Below are 17,134 nucleotides of genomic sequence, written 5' to 3'. Positions count from 1 at the left end.
AAAAGCACCAACCGATCATGGCCGATGCCAGACCCCTCTGGCACCTGTGCAGGTGGCACGTAAAAAGCACCCACTACACTCGCGGAATGGTTGGTGTTAGGAAGGGCATCCAGCTGTAGAAACGCTGCCAGATCAGACTGGAGCCTGGGGCAGCCCCTGGCTCCCCAGAACCGTCCAACCCATGCTAGCGCGGAAAACGGACGTTAAACGATGATGATGATGATATACACACACACATACATTGGCCTGCTCGCTTAGCCAGCGAGTTGGCGTCATTTGAAGGCTAAAAACAATGCGAAGCACATTGTGACCAGTGATGTGTAGCAACATCTGATAGCCTGGTCGGTCTCAATAATCAGTGATATACATACACACACACACATTAGGTATGGCTGTGTGTTTGAGGTTTACTTAGCAACCATATGGTTTTAAGTTCAATCCCACAGTAGAGCACCTTGGGCACCTTCCACAACAGCGAAGGACAACACAAAACCTATGTGGATTTGGAAGATGGAAGCTAAAAGAAGCCTGTTGTGCCCCCGTGCATTGAAAGATTTTGAGGAAAAAATTGAACTGTTAAATTCTACAAGTGAATATTCTGAAGCTCAAATAAAATGTTACAAGGAAGGTAGAAAATATCTGGACGGTAAGTAATGCAATAGAAATTATTTATTTTGCAAAGTGGGGTGTGTTACATTGTGTGAGTGTAATCAGTATAATTCTCTGAAAACTTTAATCACTGGTATCGCATAATCATTGCCAAATTTACATCTCAAACATTGGGCCTCTTCTTCAGGACCAGAAAATAGTTCGGTTCCTGAATAATTGAAGACTTTCTACAAAACCATTCCAATTTTTTTAACTGCTTTTGCATGACTTAGTGAAGCCAAGATTATGACTGCCTTTCTAGTCCTAGTAACATGATGAAGTGCACCTGATACACTTTTGTAAAGAGGTTGGAGACAGGAAAGGTATCTAGTTATAGAAACCATGTCAAGATGAAGTATATGGGTGCCAATGTATGAGGACACGGGCTCCCTATAAAAAAGAACCATGGAGACCCAGGTAACCTATTGCCACTGTGAAAAGCATGTTAAAATGAGGATGATGATAAGTCAGAGGAAGAAGGGCAGCAGTGTTCAAGGCCGCTAAAACATAAGTTATTCCTCAGAACAGAGACCTTGCCTAAATTACTGTAACAGAATACTCTATTAGCACTTATATGGTTAGGTGTTTGTATTAGAATATGTGTTGTTACATCATCATCATTTAATGTCTGATTTCCATGCTGGCATGGTTTGGACAGTTTGACTGAAAACTGATAAGTGGGGGGAGGGGTAGCTGCACCAGGTTCCAATCTGATTTGGCAAGGTTTCTATGGCTGGAAGTCCTTCCTAACACCAACCACTTTGAGAGTGTAGTGGGTGTCTTTTACATGCCACTGGCACAGGTGCCGATGACATAACACTGGCATCAACCGCATCTACTACCCAAATATTTGGGAAGGTGTTATTACAAGAACATAAGCATAGTGGGTTGGATTAAAATAGTTTTTTGGCTTATTGTAAAGATTCATTTGTCAGTGCAGCACCAGACACAATTTCCAGTTGTTAATTCTGTTATGTAAATTACTGATGTACAAGCAGTGTTCATTTTTCATGCTAAAATGCAAATATAACCAAGCGTGCATACACACACACACACACACATGCACGGGGGCACAACAGGCTTCTTTTAGCTTCCATCTTCCAAATCCACATAGGTTTTGTGTTGTCCTTCGCTGTTGTGGAAGGTGCCCAAGGTGCTCTACTGTGGGATTGAACTTAAAACCATATGGTTGCTAAGTAAACCTCAAACACACAGCCATACCTAATGTGTGTGTGTGTATGTATATCACTGATTATTGAGACCGACCAGGCTATCAGATGTTGCTACACATCACTGGTCACAATGTGCTTCGCATTGTTTTTAGCCTTCAAATGACGCCAACTCGCTGGCTAAGCGAGCAGGCCAATGTATGTGTGTGTGTATATCATCATCATCATCGTTTAACGTCCGTTTTCCGCGCTAGCATGGGTTGGACGGTTCTGGGGAGCCAGGGGCTGCCCCAGGCTCCAGTCTGATCTGGCAGCGTTTCTACAGCTGGATGCCCTTCCTAACACCAACCATTCCGCGAGTGTAGTGGGTGCTTTTTACGTGCCACCTGCACAGGTGCCAGAGGGGTCTGGCATCGGCCATGATCGGTTGGTGCTTTTTTTATGTGCCACCGGCACAGAAGCCACTCAAGGCGGTGCTGGCATCGGCCACGTTCGGATGGTGCTTTTTATGTGCCACCGGCACAGAAGCCATTCGAGGCAGGGTTGGCATCGGTCACGTTCGGATGGTGCTTTTTATGTGCCACCGGCACAGAAGCCAGTGGAGGCTTGCACACCGCATCTGATGCTTCTTATGCCTAGCATTTCTCTCAGGGTGCTTACACTCTGTCGTGCATTCACACTGACATTACACATCCAGCGGATCATGCTAGCTTCATTTCTTTCAAGTCTACACATGTCCTCTGCAGTCACGGCCCATGTTTCACTGCCGTGAAGCATGGCAGTTCGCACACGTGCATCATACAATCTACCTTTCACTCTGAGTGAGAGACCCTTTGTCGCCAGTAGGGGTAGGAGCTTTCTAAACTTTGCCCAGGCTATTCGTATTCTAGTGGTGACACTCTCTGAGCATCCACCCCCACTACTAACTTGGTCACCCAGGTAGCGGAAACTATCAACTACTTCTAGTTTCTCCCCCTGGAGTGTGATGGAATCTGATTTTTGAGTGTCTGTGGTGTCTATTGTCCCTGTGCATCTGCCGCACATGAAAGCTATCTTATCAGTTAATTTCCCTTTGATGTTGCTGCACCTCTTACGCGTCCATAGCTTACACTGGGTGCATCTTATGGAGTTTCTACCTACACCTTTCCTACAGCTCGAGCAGGGCCACCTGCCCGATGGGGTATGTGCTGAGTTCGCCTTTCTGCATACTATAACTTTGGTCTTCGCTACATTTACTCTAAGGCCCTTAGATTCTAACCCTTGTTTCCACACCCGAAATTTCTTTTTTAGTTCTGGTAGTGATTCTGCTATGAGGGCCAGGTCATCAGCATAGAGGAGCTCCCAGGGGCAACCTGTTTTGAATTCCTCTGTTATTGCCTGGAGGACTATGATGAATAAAAGGGGACTGAGGGCTGAGCCCTGGTGTACACCTACTTCTACCCGGAATTCTTCACTATATTCGTTGCCAATCCTAACCTTGCTGACAGCCTCTCTGTATAGAGCCTGTACAGCCCTTATTAGCCATTCGTCAATCAACATTTTCTGCATCGACCACCAGATAAGGGATCGGGGGACCCTGTCAAAGGCTTTCTCCAAGTCCACAAAAGCTATGTAGAGGGGTTTATCTTTAGCTAGGTATTTCTCCTGCAGTTGTCGGACCAGGAATATAGCATCAGTGGTGCTTCTACCCGGCACAAAACCGAACTGCATCTCATCTAAGCAAATTCTCTCCCTAATGAGATGGGTTATGACCCTCTCTGTGGTCTTCATCACCTGATCCAACAGTTTAATACCCCTGTAGTTATTTCTATCTAGAGCATCACCCTTACCCTTGTAGCAGTTGACTATGGTGCTGCTACGCCAGTCATTGGGTATGACTCCATTATGAACTACCTGGTTAACAATACGGGTGACTAGGCCATAGCCCGCATAACCAGCTGTTTTAAGCATCTCAGCAGTGATTCCTGATGGGTCGGGGGCTTTACCTGGTTTCATATCCTTAATTGCTTTATCTACTAGGGAGCTGCCTATTCGGATAGCTGGTCTCTCTACTGGGTCAACATTTGGCAGGCTCTCCTCCTCCCATTCATATATATATATATATATATACACACACGCATGCACGTGTGTGAGTGAAAGTTGTCGTTTCTATTTCTTACATGGAATTGAGCAATATATGATGTTGATGTGTTTACATTCCACGTGAACATTATGTCTAATAAGTCTGTGCTCTCAAAATAGTGTATTAAGAAAACATAGCAGAAAATACACTTATAGTGCACACATATTTGCTGATATTTCTGTGATATATAGTTGATTAATAATTTATTTTATGGCTTTTTTACTTTTGTAGAAGCTGAATCCATAAAAAAAGAGGAAGGCATACTTTCTTTGTAAGTATCTATTTTGGATGGTGAAGATAAATTTTTCAGAGATTGTGTTACAAAAAAGTTTATTGATAATAAGGATTATACTAAATATAATGTCAAGTTGAGTGTGTTGTCTTATAAATAGTAAGTGAAGAGAACAAATATAATCACATAAACTTTGTTCCAGTACATTACATGTGTCATGCTTTTATCTAGGCTGGGACCGTGCCACACACATCCCATTTCCTGTTGGTGCTATCAGTCTGAGTATGTTATATCTGGTTTATTGTCCAGCCTGTTTTAATATATTTCAAGGTTTTTTTGATAGTGATCGTAGCAGAACCAACAAGTGGACTTGTTGGAGTTTGTGTTGTAAAAGAATAGGGTTTGTGTTTGTTTGAGGAAATGATAGTCATATATACAAAAGATGTTTGATTTGATTATTTATTGTCAGAAATTGAATCAGCAATTATAATTTCTGTACAGCCAATTGATTACTGATGACAGACTTGCCCCAAATGCATACAATTCTCATACAATTCTGCAAAATGCTCTAAGACCTTACCTGAATTAGAGTAAAAATACAAAGCTGTTAATTAGGGCAATGAATTGAAGTTATTAGATCAAGTAGGATGCCTTGTGGTATTTGTTTTGACTATATGCTGTGTTCAAATCACATCAAGGTCTACCTTTCATCTTTTCAGAGGAGATAAAAAAAAGAAGAAAACAAAGTTATCAATCCAGGATGCTGGATTGATGGGACAATAAGAATGTTGGACTGGATGTCTTGCAGTATTTGTTCCAGTACTTTGCATTTGAGTTCAAATGCTGCCATTGGCCAGTTTAACTCCACCACTTGGCACCTTTGATGCTTTTAGAAGAGTTCACTCTGTTGCGAGCTTTCTGACCAGGTCTCTGGTTTAAGGATAACTTTCTCCTCACTAGTGTCAGAGGATCTGTAAAGGGTCAAATACTTTAAAAATACCTAACCCTCGCTTTCTCAGACCCGCAGCCAGTGAGAGTAAGTGTTTATGTAGTTAATCAACCTGTATGTTGTTGCAGTAAAAATCTCTACATAGACTCCTATACTATCTTTAAAGTAATGACTGTAAGAACAAGTCTATCATAAAGATGATAGATTATTTCCTCCATTGGTTTTGAGGATGAGCATTCAGTTGTTTGCTTAATTGAATGTTGAATTTGTTAAATCAACACATAAGTGAATGAGTATACCACAGACATATGACAATTCCCAAACTAAGTCAGTGTGATATGACAAGGCTGGACTTTTAAACTGCAGATGCAATCTATCTCATGAGCTTACATGCAGTTTCTGGCTTCCCAATTTCATTATCTGAGGTCATGGTAAAGATACTTGCCCAAGATACCAAGCAGTGGGATTGAGTCTAGGACCTCATGATTGTGAAACAAGTTTCTTAACCACTCAGCTGTGTCTGTATACACATAAATATGAAATATTAAGATGATACACATGTAGCTTAAATAAGAATCATGCAATGAATGTAACTAACTCTACTGATCTTGGACACCTGATATTTATGTATCTGGAAGTCAAGAACTGTGGGCTGCTTCAAAGGATTGAACAGTAATATAGATTTATATATAGAACTGATTGTGGCTACTTAACAGCACCATTGTTGCTTCTACAAGAAAAATAATCCCAGGCATTTTGTTCACTCTTTTATACAAAATATAAAAAACTGTACATCTCTGAATGCTCCACATATCTTATTTACTAATTTTTAAGGTTAACGAAACTCTTAAGAGATATTTTTTTAATGTTGCTGGTGATGGTGACTGTAGCTGTAGTGAATCCCAACACGTCAAAAAGGTCAAATATGGAAGAAAGAGTCCCAAATCCAGTATGCTAGATTTGCTAAGTTTCAGTTTTGTCAAAAGAAACCTTGCTATTATTCTATTTGGATTTAACAAAACTATTTAATGTGATATGGTTTAATTATGAATTATTGATTGCTTTTAATTTATTGATGCTGGCTGGGTCTCTTTACCGGAAATGCACTCAGTTAACTGCTGAGAAAGTTAAACTAGTCGAAACCTGCAAAAAACTGGATGATACTTACCGCCAATTACAGAATGGAGAGATTCCTGAACAACTGTCCGTTGAGAACAAAGATATTGAACTTAAAATTTATTCCCTGTAAGTCTCTAGTTATTATCAGTGTTGAGAAACCTTGTGTGCATAAAAGTAGGAAGGATGCCTCAGTTTGTAACTGAGTAGTTTATATATAGAACTAATAATTTGTGAATTCCTATTAATTTTGCTACATCTCTTATATTGAAGTCAAAATAAAAAAAAAAAAAAGAAAGAAAAGAAAAAGAACAGATCATATCCATAGACTCAGACATGGCTTTATGGATAAGAACTTTGCTTTACAACCACCTGGTTTTGGTTTCAGCCCTTCTGCATGGTCATTTTCAACTATATCCCAAAACCTATTGTATGTATCTTTTATCTTTTACTTGTTTCAGTCATCAGACTGCACCCATACTGGGGCACTGCCTTGAAGAATTTTAGTTGAATGAATTCCCCCCCCCCGTACTTATTTTTATTTTAAGCCTAGTATTGGTTCATTCCATATATAATGCGTTCTTTTTCAATTGCATGAACTAAAAGTTGGAGGGGATGGGATAAACGACCTGCATCAACTTGCTATAAAAGCAGGTAGTAATTTTACCTTGTATTTATTCTTAGTGCAAGTTTTGAAGAGTGCTGTTCGATTTTAACAGTTATTTTTTGAAAGCTATAATGGAAGTGACAAAGTAGCATATTCAGCATATTTTGCTTTATGAGTTCAATAAAGGCAACAATGCAACAGAAAGTGCAAGGAATATTAATGCAGTATATGGGGGTTGGACAATAAATGCAAGCCAATATCAACGGTGGTTCCAGAAATTTCAAGGCAGAAACTACAGCCTAGAAGATGAGTCTTGTCCTGGAAGGTGGAACAAAATCCCATCGTAACTGTTAAGGAACTGACAGAGAAGCTTGGATTTGGTAATTCAACCATTCATCGACACCTGTGTGCCGTCATAAGAGCCAGTAATTGGGGTCAATGGGTACCTCACAAACTTTCCAAGTCTAATTGTGTGCAGAGAGTGAATGAATGTATGTTCTTCTTTGATGTCACATCTCACGAATGAACCTTTTTTTTTGGACTGAATAGTGACTGGTGAGAAGGTGTTATCTGTTTGGTAGGATATGAAAAGTTTAGTCCATTTTGAATTTTTCAACCCAAACCAAATGATAACGAAAGAGATCTACTGCAAGCAGCTTGAGCAACTTAAGTCAGCAATAGAAGGAAAACGACCATTTTTGGTTTCAAGACGAAAGGTGTTCTACTATCAGGACAATGCTCGGCCACATACAGCAAGGATGACATTCCAAAGATTGGAGCAGTTTGAATGGGAAATTATGCCTCACCCACCATATTTGCCGTACATTGAAAACTAAAAGTATAAAAAAAAACGCATTATTTATGGGATGACCCATTACTTGTTTTCTCAGTCTCTTTTTGCTAAACTGCTAAGTTACAGGGATGTAAACACATCAACACTAGTTGTCAATTGGTGGTGGGAGACATAGACACACACACACATGCATACGACAGGCTTCTTTCAGTTTTCATCTACCAAATACACTCACAAGGCTTTCCTTGGCCTGAGGCTATAGTAGAAGACACTTGTCCAAGGTGTCACGCTGGCACTGATCTCAGAACCATGTAGTTGGGAAGCAAGCTTCTTACCACACAGCCATGTCTGTGCCTGTCTCTCTCTCCTTTCTCCCTCTCTCTCTATCTATCCCATCATCATCGTTTAGCATCCGCTTTCCATGCTGGCATGGGTTGGACGGTGCAACTGGGGTCTGGGAAGCCAGAAGGCTGCACCAGGCCCAGTCTGATCTGGCAATGTTTCTATGGCTGGATGCCCTTCCTAACGCCAACCATTCCATGAGTGTAGTGGGTACTTTTTACGTGCCACCAGCACGGAGGCCAGGCCAGGCTGTCAACGGCCACGATTGGATGGTGCTTTTTACATGTCACCAGCACGGAAGCCAGTCGGGGTGGCGCTGGCAACGGCCACGTTCGGATATATATATATATATATGAGAAATTATGCTAAACAAATTTATATCCTTTCTTCCATACATATACTTCACCTTTGTGATTATTTGCAACCAGAGTGAAGGTGCGTGACTTAGTGATTAGAGTGTTCTGCTCACAATCATAAGTTCGTAAGTTAGATTCCCCATGATGTGTTGTGTCCTTGAGCAAGACACTTTCTCAGCTGGCAAAAATGAGTAATATCTTTATTTCAAAGGACCAGCCTTGTCACAATCTGTGTCATGCTGAATCTCCGTGAGAACTACTACTGTGGTGTGCTCAAACACTTGCACATTTTCATGAGCAGGCTGTTGTAACTGATGGAGCACTTGTTTATTTGCAACCTCTGCATTGGACGTTCAAGTGCACAATAGCTGGATGATGATACTTTATGTGGAGCACTGAACTTACCCATAGCAGTTGTACATCTAACTGTATGCTGTGTGTTCGTGTGTGATGTGCTTGTTTATCTTTACACCTATGGAAGTTGCCAACTAGAAATGGTGTTTTTGTCAACAAATCACCCAATCATTTTGTACTTTCAAAGGTGCATGAAATAAGAGATCCCTTATATGAAAAACAGAAAGTGCAAGGAATATTAATGCAGTAGAGGTTAGTGACAGGAAGGGCTTCCAGCTGTAAAACAGCACCTAAATATATTTAACTTGTATTAGCAGGGGAAAGTGGATGTAAAACGAATGAGCTTTGTATGTGTGTGTTTGTATCTTTTAGTCTTGACATTGTGTGATAGTTGTCAAGAAACACTACTGTTACACCATAAGCAGTGATGTCCAGGTGTGTGTACTCAAAGAACTAGGGGAAAACATCACTTTACTTGGAAACACACAATTTTTAGCAACAGAAAGAGCATCCAACCATTTAATATGTGCTTCAAATAATTTCATGTCTGGCCCATTCAAGCACAGAAAATTAGACGTTAAAATGATGATGATTATCATAGTTGAGTTTTGTTTTTCTGCCTGAAGGTATTTGAGAGAATACAGTACTATAACATCAAGGTATATTACATCAAATATGTTCATCAGATTTATTATGAAAAGGCTAAAAGTAGGATCTTAAATATTTCTCCTTGTCCTTGTCCAAAAAACCATTATATTTCAGAACTGGGTCATTATCAGAAAATGAATATTAAATGATAGCGCTAATGATGGGGTATGCTTAACATGAAGAATTGAAAGTAAAATGTCTCATCACCATAATCATCATCACTACCACCACCACCACCACCACCATTTAACATCCATTTTCTGTGCTGGTATGTGTGTGTTGGACATTTTGACAGGAGCTGCCAAGCTAGAGGACCATTCCAAGCTCAAATGTCTACTTTGGAATGGTTCCTATGGCTAGATGCCTTTCCTAACACTGATGACTTTACAGAGTTCTGGGTGTTTTGTTTCGGGGCACTAGTAGGTTCACCAAGTAACTCACAAGACAAGACCCCAATCCTTCAACCGAGGTGGGAGTAGTATTGAGGGAGGTGGCTTTATGCCAGGTGATGAGAGTTTAAAGTATGTAGAGAGATAGAAACTGGTGTCTTACTGTAGAAGAAATAGATACATGGCTACCCCAGTTGGAAAAGAAAGAAAACAGTGGTGAAGATGTAACTCAAGTTACAGGAAGGTGAATATAAGAGAAGTGATAGAGGATTTGACAGGGTAATGGGGGTAGGTAAGTTAGTTTGCAAGAGAGTGTGGAAGGAAGGTAACAGATGGACAAAGATGGGGGTAGAAAAATATGTATATAATTATTGTGTACTTTTAAGCATTTACTTTTTTAAAATTTGTTTTCTCCTTTGTTCTGAATATTACATCTTTTTTCAGCTTGTCACCGTGGAAGATCTGGGATTTAGAAGCCAATGTTTGTAAATGTACTTTCTGGATCGATACATTGCAGCTGAGTCTGTATACTGATTCACAGAAGAATGTAACTGAAATTAATGTAGTAACTGATGAAGTTTGGGAAAGTAAGTTTGGTTAAATTCTTTTTTTTTTTTGTTTTTACTTATCAAAAAGAATTATTGATGATGATGATGAACTGTCAGGCAGTCAGGATAGTCGGGCAGCATTGTATTTTGTCAATATTTATCTTTGAAATGTAATTTTTTTTCTCATATATACAGGGTACATAAGATATTTGAGAACAGATTTATATTTATAAAAAAACAACATATAATAATAGATAACTTTATTTATCAAAAAATTGCTATGAGGATAAAAATAAACCTTCTTTTCTATAATGTTATTCAATAAAGCCACCTTCAGCTTCAACAACTGCTTCTATATGAGATCTGAATCATCCATATGCTTGTGTAGTGGTTAAGTGTGTATGTAAACAAATACATAAACCGATTTGTGATTAAAATGATTTATTTACAGTGTTAGTTTAGTGATTGGTCACTACATACAAAATGCAGGCAACTGCTACGAGTCGCTTGAATAGAGTACATATTAGAAATGTTTATGTTTGTGTGTGTGTGTGTGTGTGTGCATGTTTCATTCGAAACAGTAGTTGATCGGCACTTCAAGCATTTTTGTCTCTATCGTCTGCCAAAAACTTGGGACGTAGATAGATCTATCTCATGTGTCTGTTCCCGTCTCCACTGCGATTGTCTGCCTCTCTGTTTCACCCTTGTATTTATAATATTTGTGACAGCTAGAAAAACAGACATACTGCAGCAGAGACAGTGCCTAAGTAGGTCAGCACTTGTCCAGTTGAACTTCGCCTGACATGGCTGGGGTCGCAGGTCAAAGGGAGATTATCAATCACTTTTTGGCAGAACAAAGCAAATTTTCTTTTCGCGCCTTTGGTTGCCATGGTTTGGGCGACCGAGGATTCTTGGATTCGGTTTCGAATCTAGGCTTAGAGAAGGAAGTGCTAATTCTTACACTTGAATCAAGTGGTCTTGGTTCATTTTGGACATTACTCTGACTATGGCAGCTTTCAAAGAATCTTTGCTGTTATGGGCGTGTTCATTGACCTCTCTCTTAACAATGCTCCACATGTAATAGTCCAATGGATTGAGATCTGGGGAAATGTTAGGGGTTATGTGATCATGGAAATTTTCAGCCATCCATTGCTGTGTTACTAGAGTCATGTGTGATAGTACAGAGTCTTACTGAAACGCATATGGTCTTCCATTGCATACACTGTCTCTCCAGGGTTTAACAATTGTTTCCAGGACCTCAATGTAGGCAGCAGAGTTAACTCTGAGGCCTTGTGGAAAGAAGTAAGGAGGCATCACATGTCCTTCATTGCTGATAACATCTAAAACCATGACAGTTGCAGGAAATTTTGTATGCCTAACACTTGTAACTTCAGAAGGGTCTGCACATAAACATCTGTCATTTCTTCTGTTAACTTTTTGATCTTGGTTGAAGTTTTTCTCATTTGAGAAAAACCAAATCAGATCATCTTCTGCTGGATTTTTTAGTTTAAGAACTTTTTAGATCTAATGTAGTGATTTTCTTTCATTTTTTCGGACAAAGTGACCTTTCATCATCATATAAGACTGATTTCTTTGTGGACAACATTTCTGACTGTTTCTTCTGATACATGGAGATCTTTTGCAATTGACCTCATGGACTTTCTGAGATTGTAATCAATGGTCTGTTGAACTTACTGGATAAATTCAAGTGTTCTGATGATTTCAGAGCATTTAGAATGCTTTTTATGCTTTGATACTGGTGATACATTTCCATCTTCAGTCTCTAGCTCCTTACAAACTTTGTAAACGAAAGATGTGGCAACTTTTAAAAATTGAGATATTTCTAAATTGCTATGCTCAGCCTTTATAACCACAATAACAGCATGCCTCTTCATTTCTTGAGTGAGCTGAGGGTCTGCCATCATTATTTTCTGAAACAAAGATTATACAGATTTAGAAAAAATGCAGCAATGACCCCCAAAAGATATGTCCTTAAATACCTTACACACCCTCTGTGTGTGTATATATATATGTATATATATATATATGACTCTTTTACTTCTGCTCCTTCCCTCAACCTACCTAACAACACTGTCTCTGCTGTTACTTCCTCCACTACAACCCTCTCACAATAAAGCTTCCCATTCATACTTTCTCTCAATACCTCACCTACATCAACACACCCTCTCCTATTCTCGTTTGCAGTCATGAGGCTCTTTTGTCTTGCAAATTACAAGGTACCTGCACAAGTACTGGTACCGTGAATAAAAGACTTAGTACACACTATGTTACACATTCATATCTATGTGTATACGTGCATAGAATACATTCCCACTCTTGGCACTATTTTGTTAGTGAACAGTACAACTGTGTGTAAAGTATATAGTGTATTACTACGCTGAATGTCGAGTCCATGTAACATGCTAAAGTAAATAAACACGTTAACAATAACAATGGCTTTCATAATGGTTGCCACCACTGAGAGCTGACATGAAATCCCCAGCAGAATTGCTGAATAGCAGGAAGTACAAAACTACCCTGCCAACTAAGATCCAACCTCCTATTGACCAAAAAGAGACAAGGGCAAAGCTAGCAGCCACTCAAGAACAATCACAGAGGTATTACAACAAACATGCACAATATTTACCTGAGATACTTGGAGGACAACATGTGCATACTCAAGATCCCATAACTAAAACATGGATCCCAGCACAGGTTGTCAGTAGAGCTGAAACTCCAAGATCATATATAATAGAAACGGAATCTGGTAGGCAGCTGAGACACAACAGGGCCCACATCCGCCCAACACCAAAGCTGTCGAGGACAACGTGTACAACACCTGCTGCATCAGTGACAACACCTACAGAATCATCACCCCAACGGGCACCAACCACCTATCAGCAGCCCAACAACACACCTCAGACACCAGTGCGAAGCACAAGATCCACCAGATGGAGAAAGAACATTCTGCCACCGGTTCGATACCGTTAAAGAAAAAAGAAAGAAAATGAAAAGATAAGTAACTAATTCAGCTAGATTACAAAGCAGAGGCAGAATAATCTCACAGTTCCTGCTGCAGGATTGCCACCTGGCGCTGACAATCCATTAGAGTAAGGGAGACTACTTATATTGTCTTCACTGCCAGAAGACCCCTTTATTTTTTTTCAAGAAGAAGGGATGTTACACATTCATATCTATGTGTATACATGCATAGAATATAGAATACATTCCCACTCTTGGCACTATTTTGTTAGTGAACAGTACAACTGTGTGTAAAGTATATAGTGTATTACTACGCCGAATGTTGACAAGTCCGTGTAACATGAATAGTAAATAAACACGTTAACAATAACAATGGCTTTCATATTGGTTGTCTATCCCATTAGAACCCAAACTACACATAACACACTATAAAGGTGTTGGCAAATCAAGCAGTGGTAATGCAGTATCAAGAGGAGTCTTTAGCCTTACTGGGGGCAAGACATCTACAGTGTATGTGTATAGTGAAACATGACAGAGCTATTTTATCACTGCAGCATAATTTAGTTGTGTTTGGGCAGACGCCAGCCAGGTAGGGTTGGCAGTGTACAAATAGAAGTAACAACTTCTGTCCACCAGTGAAACATGCTGATTTTTTTAAGCACTTAGTTGTGGCCTGGACATTGAACATACAACAGCATTTATTTTGAAGTACCACTGTTTGGATTTTCCTTTTCATCATGAAGAGTTGTGGTTTAAACAGTATTAATGATTATTACTTTTTATGCGCTGAAACATTCTGGTTTTTATAACCAACTTGAAGATTTGGCTGATTTGACAACACTTGCAAATATATCTGAAGATAATGGTTCTTTAACAGTCCTAGCATCCTTATCGTATTCCTGCTATGCAGCTTCAACAGTGTTAGTATTCCACACCATGCAACCTTTTTACTGCTTTAGTCAGTATTAATTCTACAGCCAATAACATTACACACTTAAAATATATAGTAAGTGATGTCCAATTCATTTTTGTCTTGCTACATGCATCCTTCAGCAAATGTTTTAAATTAATTAACATCCACAAAAGCTACATATTCCTTTGTACACACTTTGTTCAGCGTTCTTTTAAAAATTGTAAAATAATAAATTATTTTAGTATGAAAAATTGAATTATGCCTTCTGAATTTTCTTGAGCTTGACTTCCTTCACCAAGACATTTAATTCTGAATTTTACAACATCTAGTATATGTTATAAATAAGTGTTGACTTTCTGTACTTTGTTACATGTGTTATGAAAAAAAAAGCTCCATTTACACTTGATAAAGTAGTTAGTTAGTGTTAGGGAGGCCATCTTGCCATACAAAAAGTTTGCCAATTCAGGTACCTTAGAGCAAGATATCCTCTGACCTATCGGATCTTGTCAAAATGTTCCTTCCATCCTGGCATGATTTGAATTTTGATAATTACTTTTTTGTTTGATTAAATCTCCTGTTTAATTTGGCCTGTGGAAACAGTTTTAATAAACACTAATCATCTAACACTTGAACTGGATTTCATGTCACTTAGTCTGTTTATAAAGAAAGCTACATTTTAGAATGTATAACACCAATAATAATCTGGGTTGTTCTTGTACTTTCTCAGAATATTCAATTTTAATAAAGGATTAGCCAAAATAGTATTTCTCATAATAATGTAAATGTCTAATTTTATAGATTTTAAAAAATATGTATGCTTTTAGGTGTGGCAGATGATCATCCTTGGTTATGCTTGGCACACAATATGAGGAAAGCAACTTTAAAAGAGACAGAAATATTCAAAAATTGCACAACTATCGCACAATTCTCAAAGGTAGGTCATTGTGTTATTGAATCCCAGTAACTTAACATATTTTCTCATAATCATGTAAATGTATTCACCCATTCTTCCCAACTTTCCATCTCTATCTTCTTGTACCTTGAGCATATGCCATGATACCGTTTTTATCACTATTTCCAATTGCTCTCAACCACTCTACGTGTAGTAGCCGTCTATCTCCTGTCCCTCTATCATGCTTTAGCCTCTCAACATGTTGCATAAAGTCATTTCCCTCTGTGCTACACTCCCACTCAGTTGAGTGGGCTATTTTGACTTGCAAGTTACTTGGTGATCTCATTAGTCTTGGTACCTCTGTAAAATTGTTGGAGTCAGGAAGGGTGTTCAGGCTTTAGAGCTCAACACAGTCCTCTGACATGTCAGATTAGGTTGAATTGTCCAACTCGTACAAACATGAATGACATGTTAAATGATGATAATGACATTTATCTTAATTCTTTTTAACATTACAATTTTGTTTTTCTTATTACAGTCGCTGCATGTGTTCAGTGCTGAGATGATGAAATTGCAGGATTTGGCTAAAGAGATCTATTCTTTATCCATGAAGCATCATTTGAAACAGCAAAATAATTGGCATTAATCCTTTTCTTTTTTCCTCCTCATCTGAACAATTGATATTATGTTATATATATGTTCTCTCCTGTGCAATCTGCCTCTTATAGATACTCTTTGACTTAGAATGTCTGGTTCACATCTTTGCTTCTGCTGCCTCATATGCACATGGAGCCATGGCTTATAATAAAATAATCCCTTTGATAAAATTGCTATGCTAGGAAAAGAACATATTAACTTTTGAGGTTTCTTCGGAAGTAATAAAAATGGAATGTGTGTGAGAATTATGTTTGAATTCAACTAACTCCTCCAATTTTGTGAACTTTATTTTTTGATGATGAAGACCCTGACCAATTTCCTAAAAATTTAATGTTTTATGTAAAATTTTATAATGTAAGGTGTGCAGGCAAGGCTGTATCAAGGAGTTTACTTCCTAACCAAGAGGTTTTGTTTTCAGTCTCACTGTGTGGCACCTTGGACAAGGTTGTCTATTGTAGTCTGGAGCCAACCAAAGCTTTGTGTGTGGTTTTGATTGACAGAAACTAAAAGAAGCCTGTTGTGTGTGTATTAGTGTCTCTTTGTCTTAGTTGTAATGGGAGTCATACAGGTGGTGTCATCATTTTCGAATCTTCTGTGAAACATGTCTGGCCATGAGGAAATATTACTTTGTTTGAAAATTGGTGCAGGTTGGCAACAAGAAAGGCATCAGGCTGTAAAAATCTCTGCCTTAATGAATTTATTAAGCAGTGCTTTAGTACAGAATGTGATGATCAGGCACAGCCTTTTGGATGCTGACAATTTGGCATGACTGACTGGACATTCAGCCAGTTTTGATGAGAGAACTTTTTAGGATTGGAGGCACATACACATGTGTGCAGAAATATACACATATATATATTTGGAGAGAGAGCAAGACATTACAATTTATTTATTGAAGACAATTGACATCAATATCTTTCCCTCTCCCCATACACATGGAGAGATATGTTCATACACATACATACCTACAGAGAGAGGTGGGAGAGAATGAGATAAACATTAAAACGACTGATGTCAAATAACTTGGTGTTGAATTAGTGACACCAAAATATCCTTTTAATATTATTATTCCAAAATGAAACATTTATCTCTATCAATCTGATCCTTTTTTTTCTTTTTATTTTAAGCTGTGAAGACATAGCACGAAGGCTACGGAAGGTGCAACCAGGTTTATGCTATTTCACCAGACTTGTGAATGCCATTGACTTAGAATTGGCTGCAAGCAAGTTTTAAAACTACAAGACTTCATAATGTATAAATTACTTTCATTTTCATTTCTCTAAATGTAATTTTAGAATAAACATTTATTCATTGTCGTGATCATTCCGTGGATTGGATGTTAGTGGTGAAGTTTCATAATGAATTTGTCTTTTCCTTTTTATCAAGGACTTCTATAGTCTGTAACAATGGAGCTAGT

At 38.7% G+C, this 17,134-nt stretch overlaps 1 protein-coding gene across 1 annotated transcript; it reads left to right on the top strand.

The window, feature by feature from the left end:
* The first annotated feature begins 510 nt into the window (after positions 1 to 510).
* LOC118767041 lies at positions 511 to 15,831 on the top strand. The gene is made up of 6 exons (XM_036510982.1): positions 511 to 646; positions 4,171 to 4,210; positions 6,219 to 6,365; positions 10,170 to 10,312; positions 14,993 to 15,102; positions 15,599 to 15,831. Exons 1-6 carry the CDS (start codon positions 511 to 513, stop codon positions 15,704 to 15,706), a joined length of 684 nt encoding a protein of 227 aa, XP_036366875.1. The 3' UTR covers positions 15,707 to 15,831.
* The last annotated feature ends 1,303 nt before the right edge of the window (positions 15,832 to 17,134 follow it).

This window comes from Octopus sinensis, linkage group LG18, assembly GCF_006345805.1.
Source record: "Octopus sinensis linkage group LG18, ASM634580v1, whole genome shotgun sequence".
Classification (NCBI taxonomy): Eukaryota; Metazoa; Mollusca; class Cephalopoda; order Octopoda; family Octopodidae; genus Octopus; species Octopus sinensis.
This window is presented reverse-complemented; position numbering and strand designations above follow the sequence as displayed.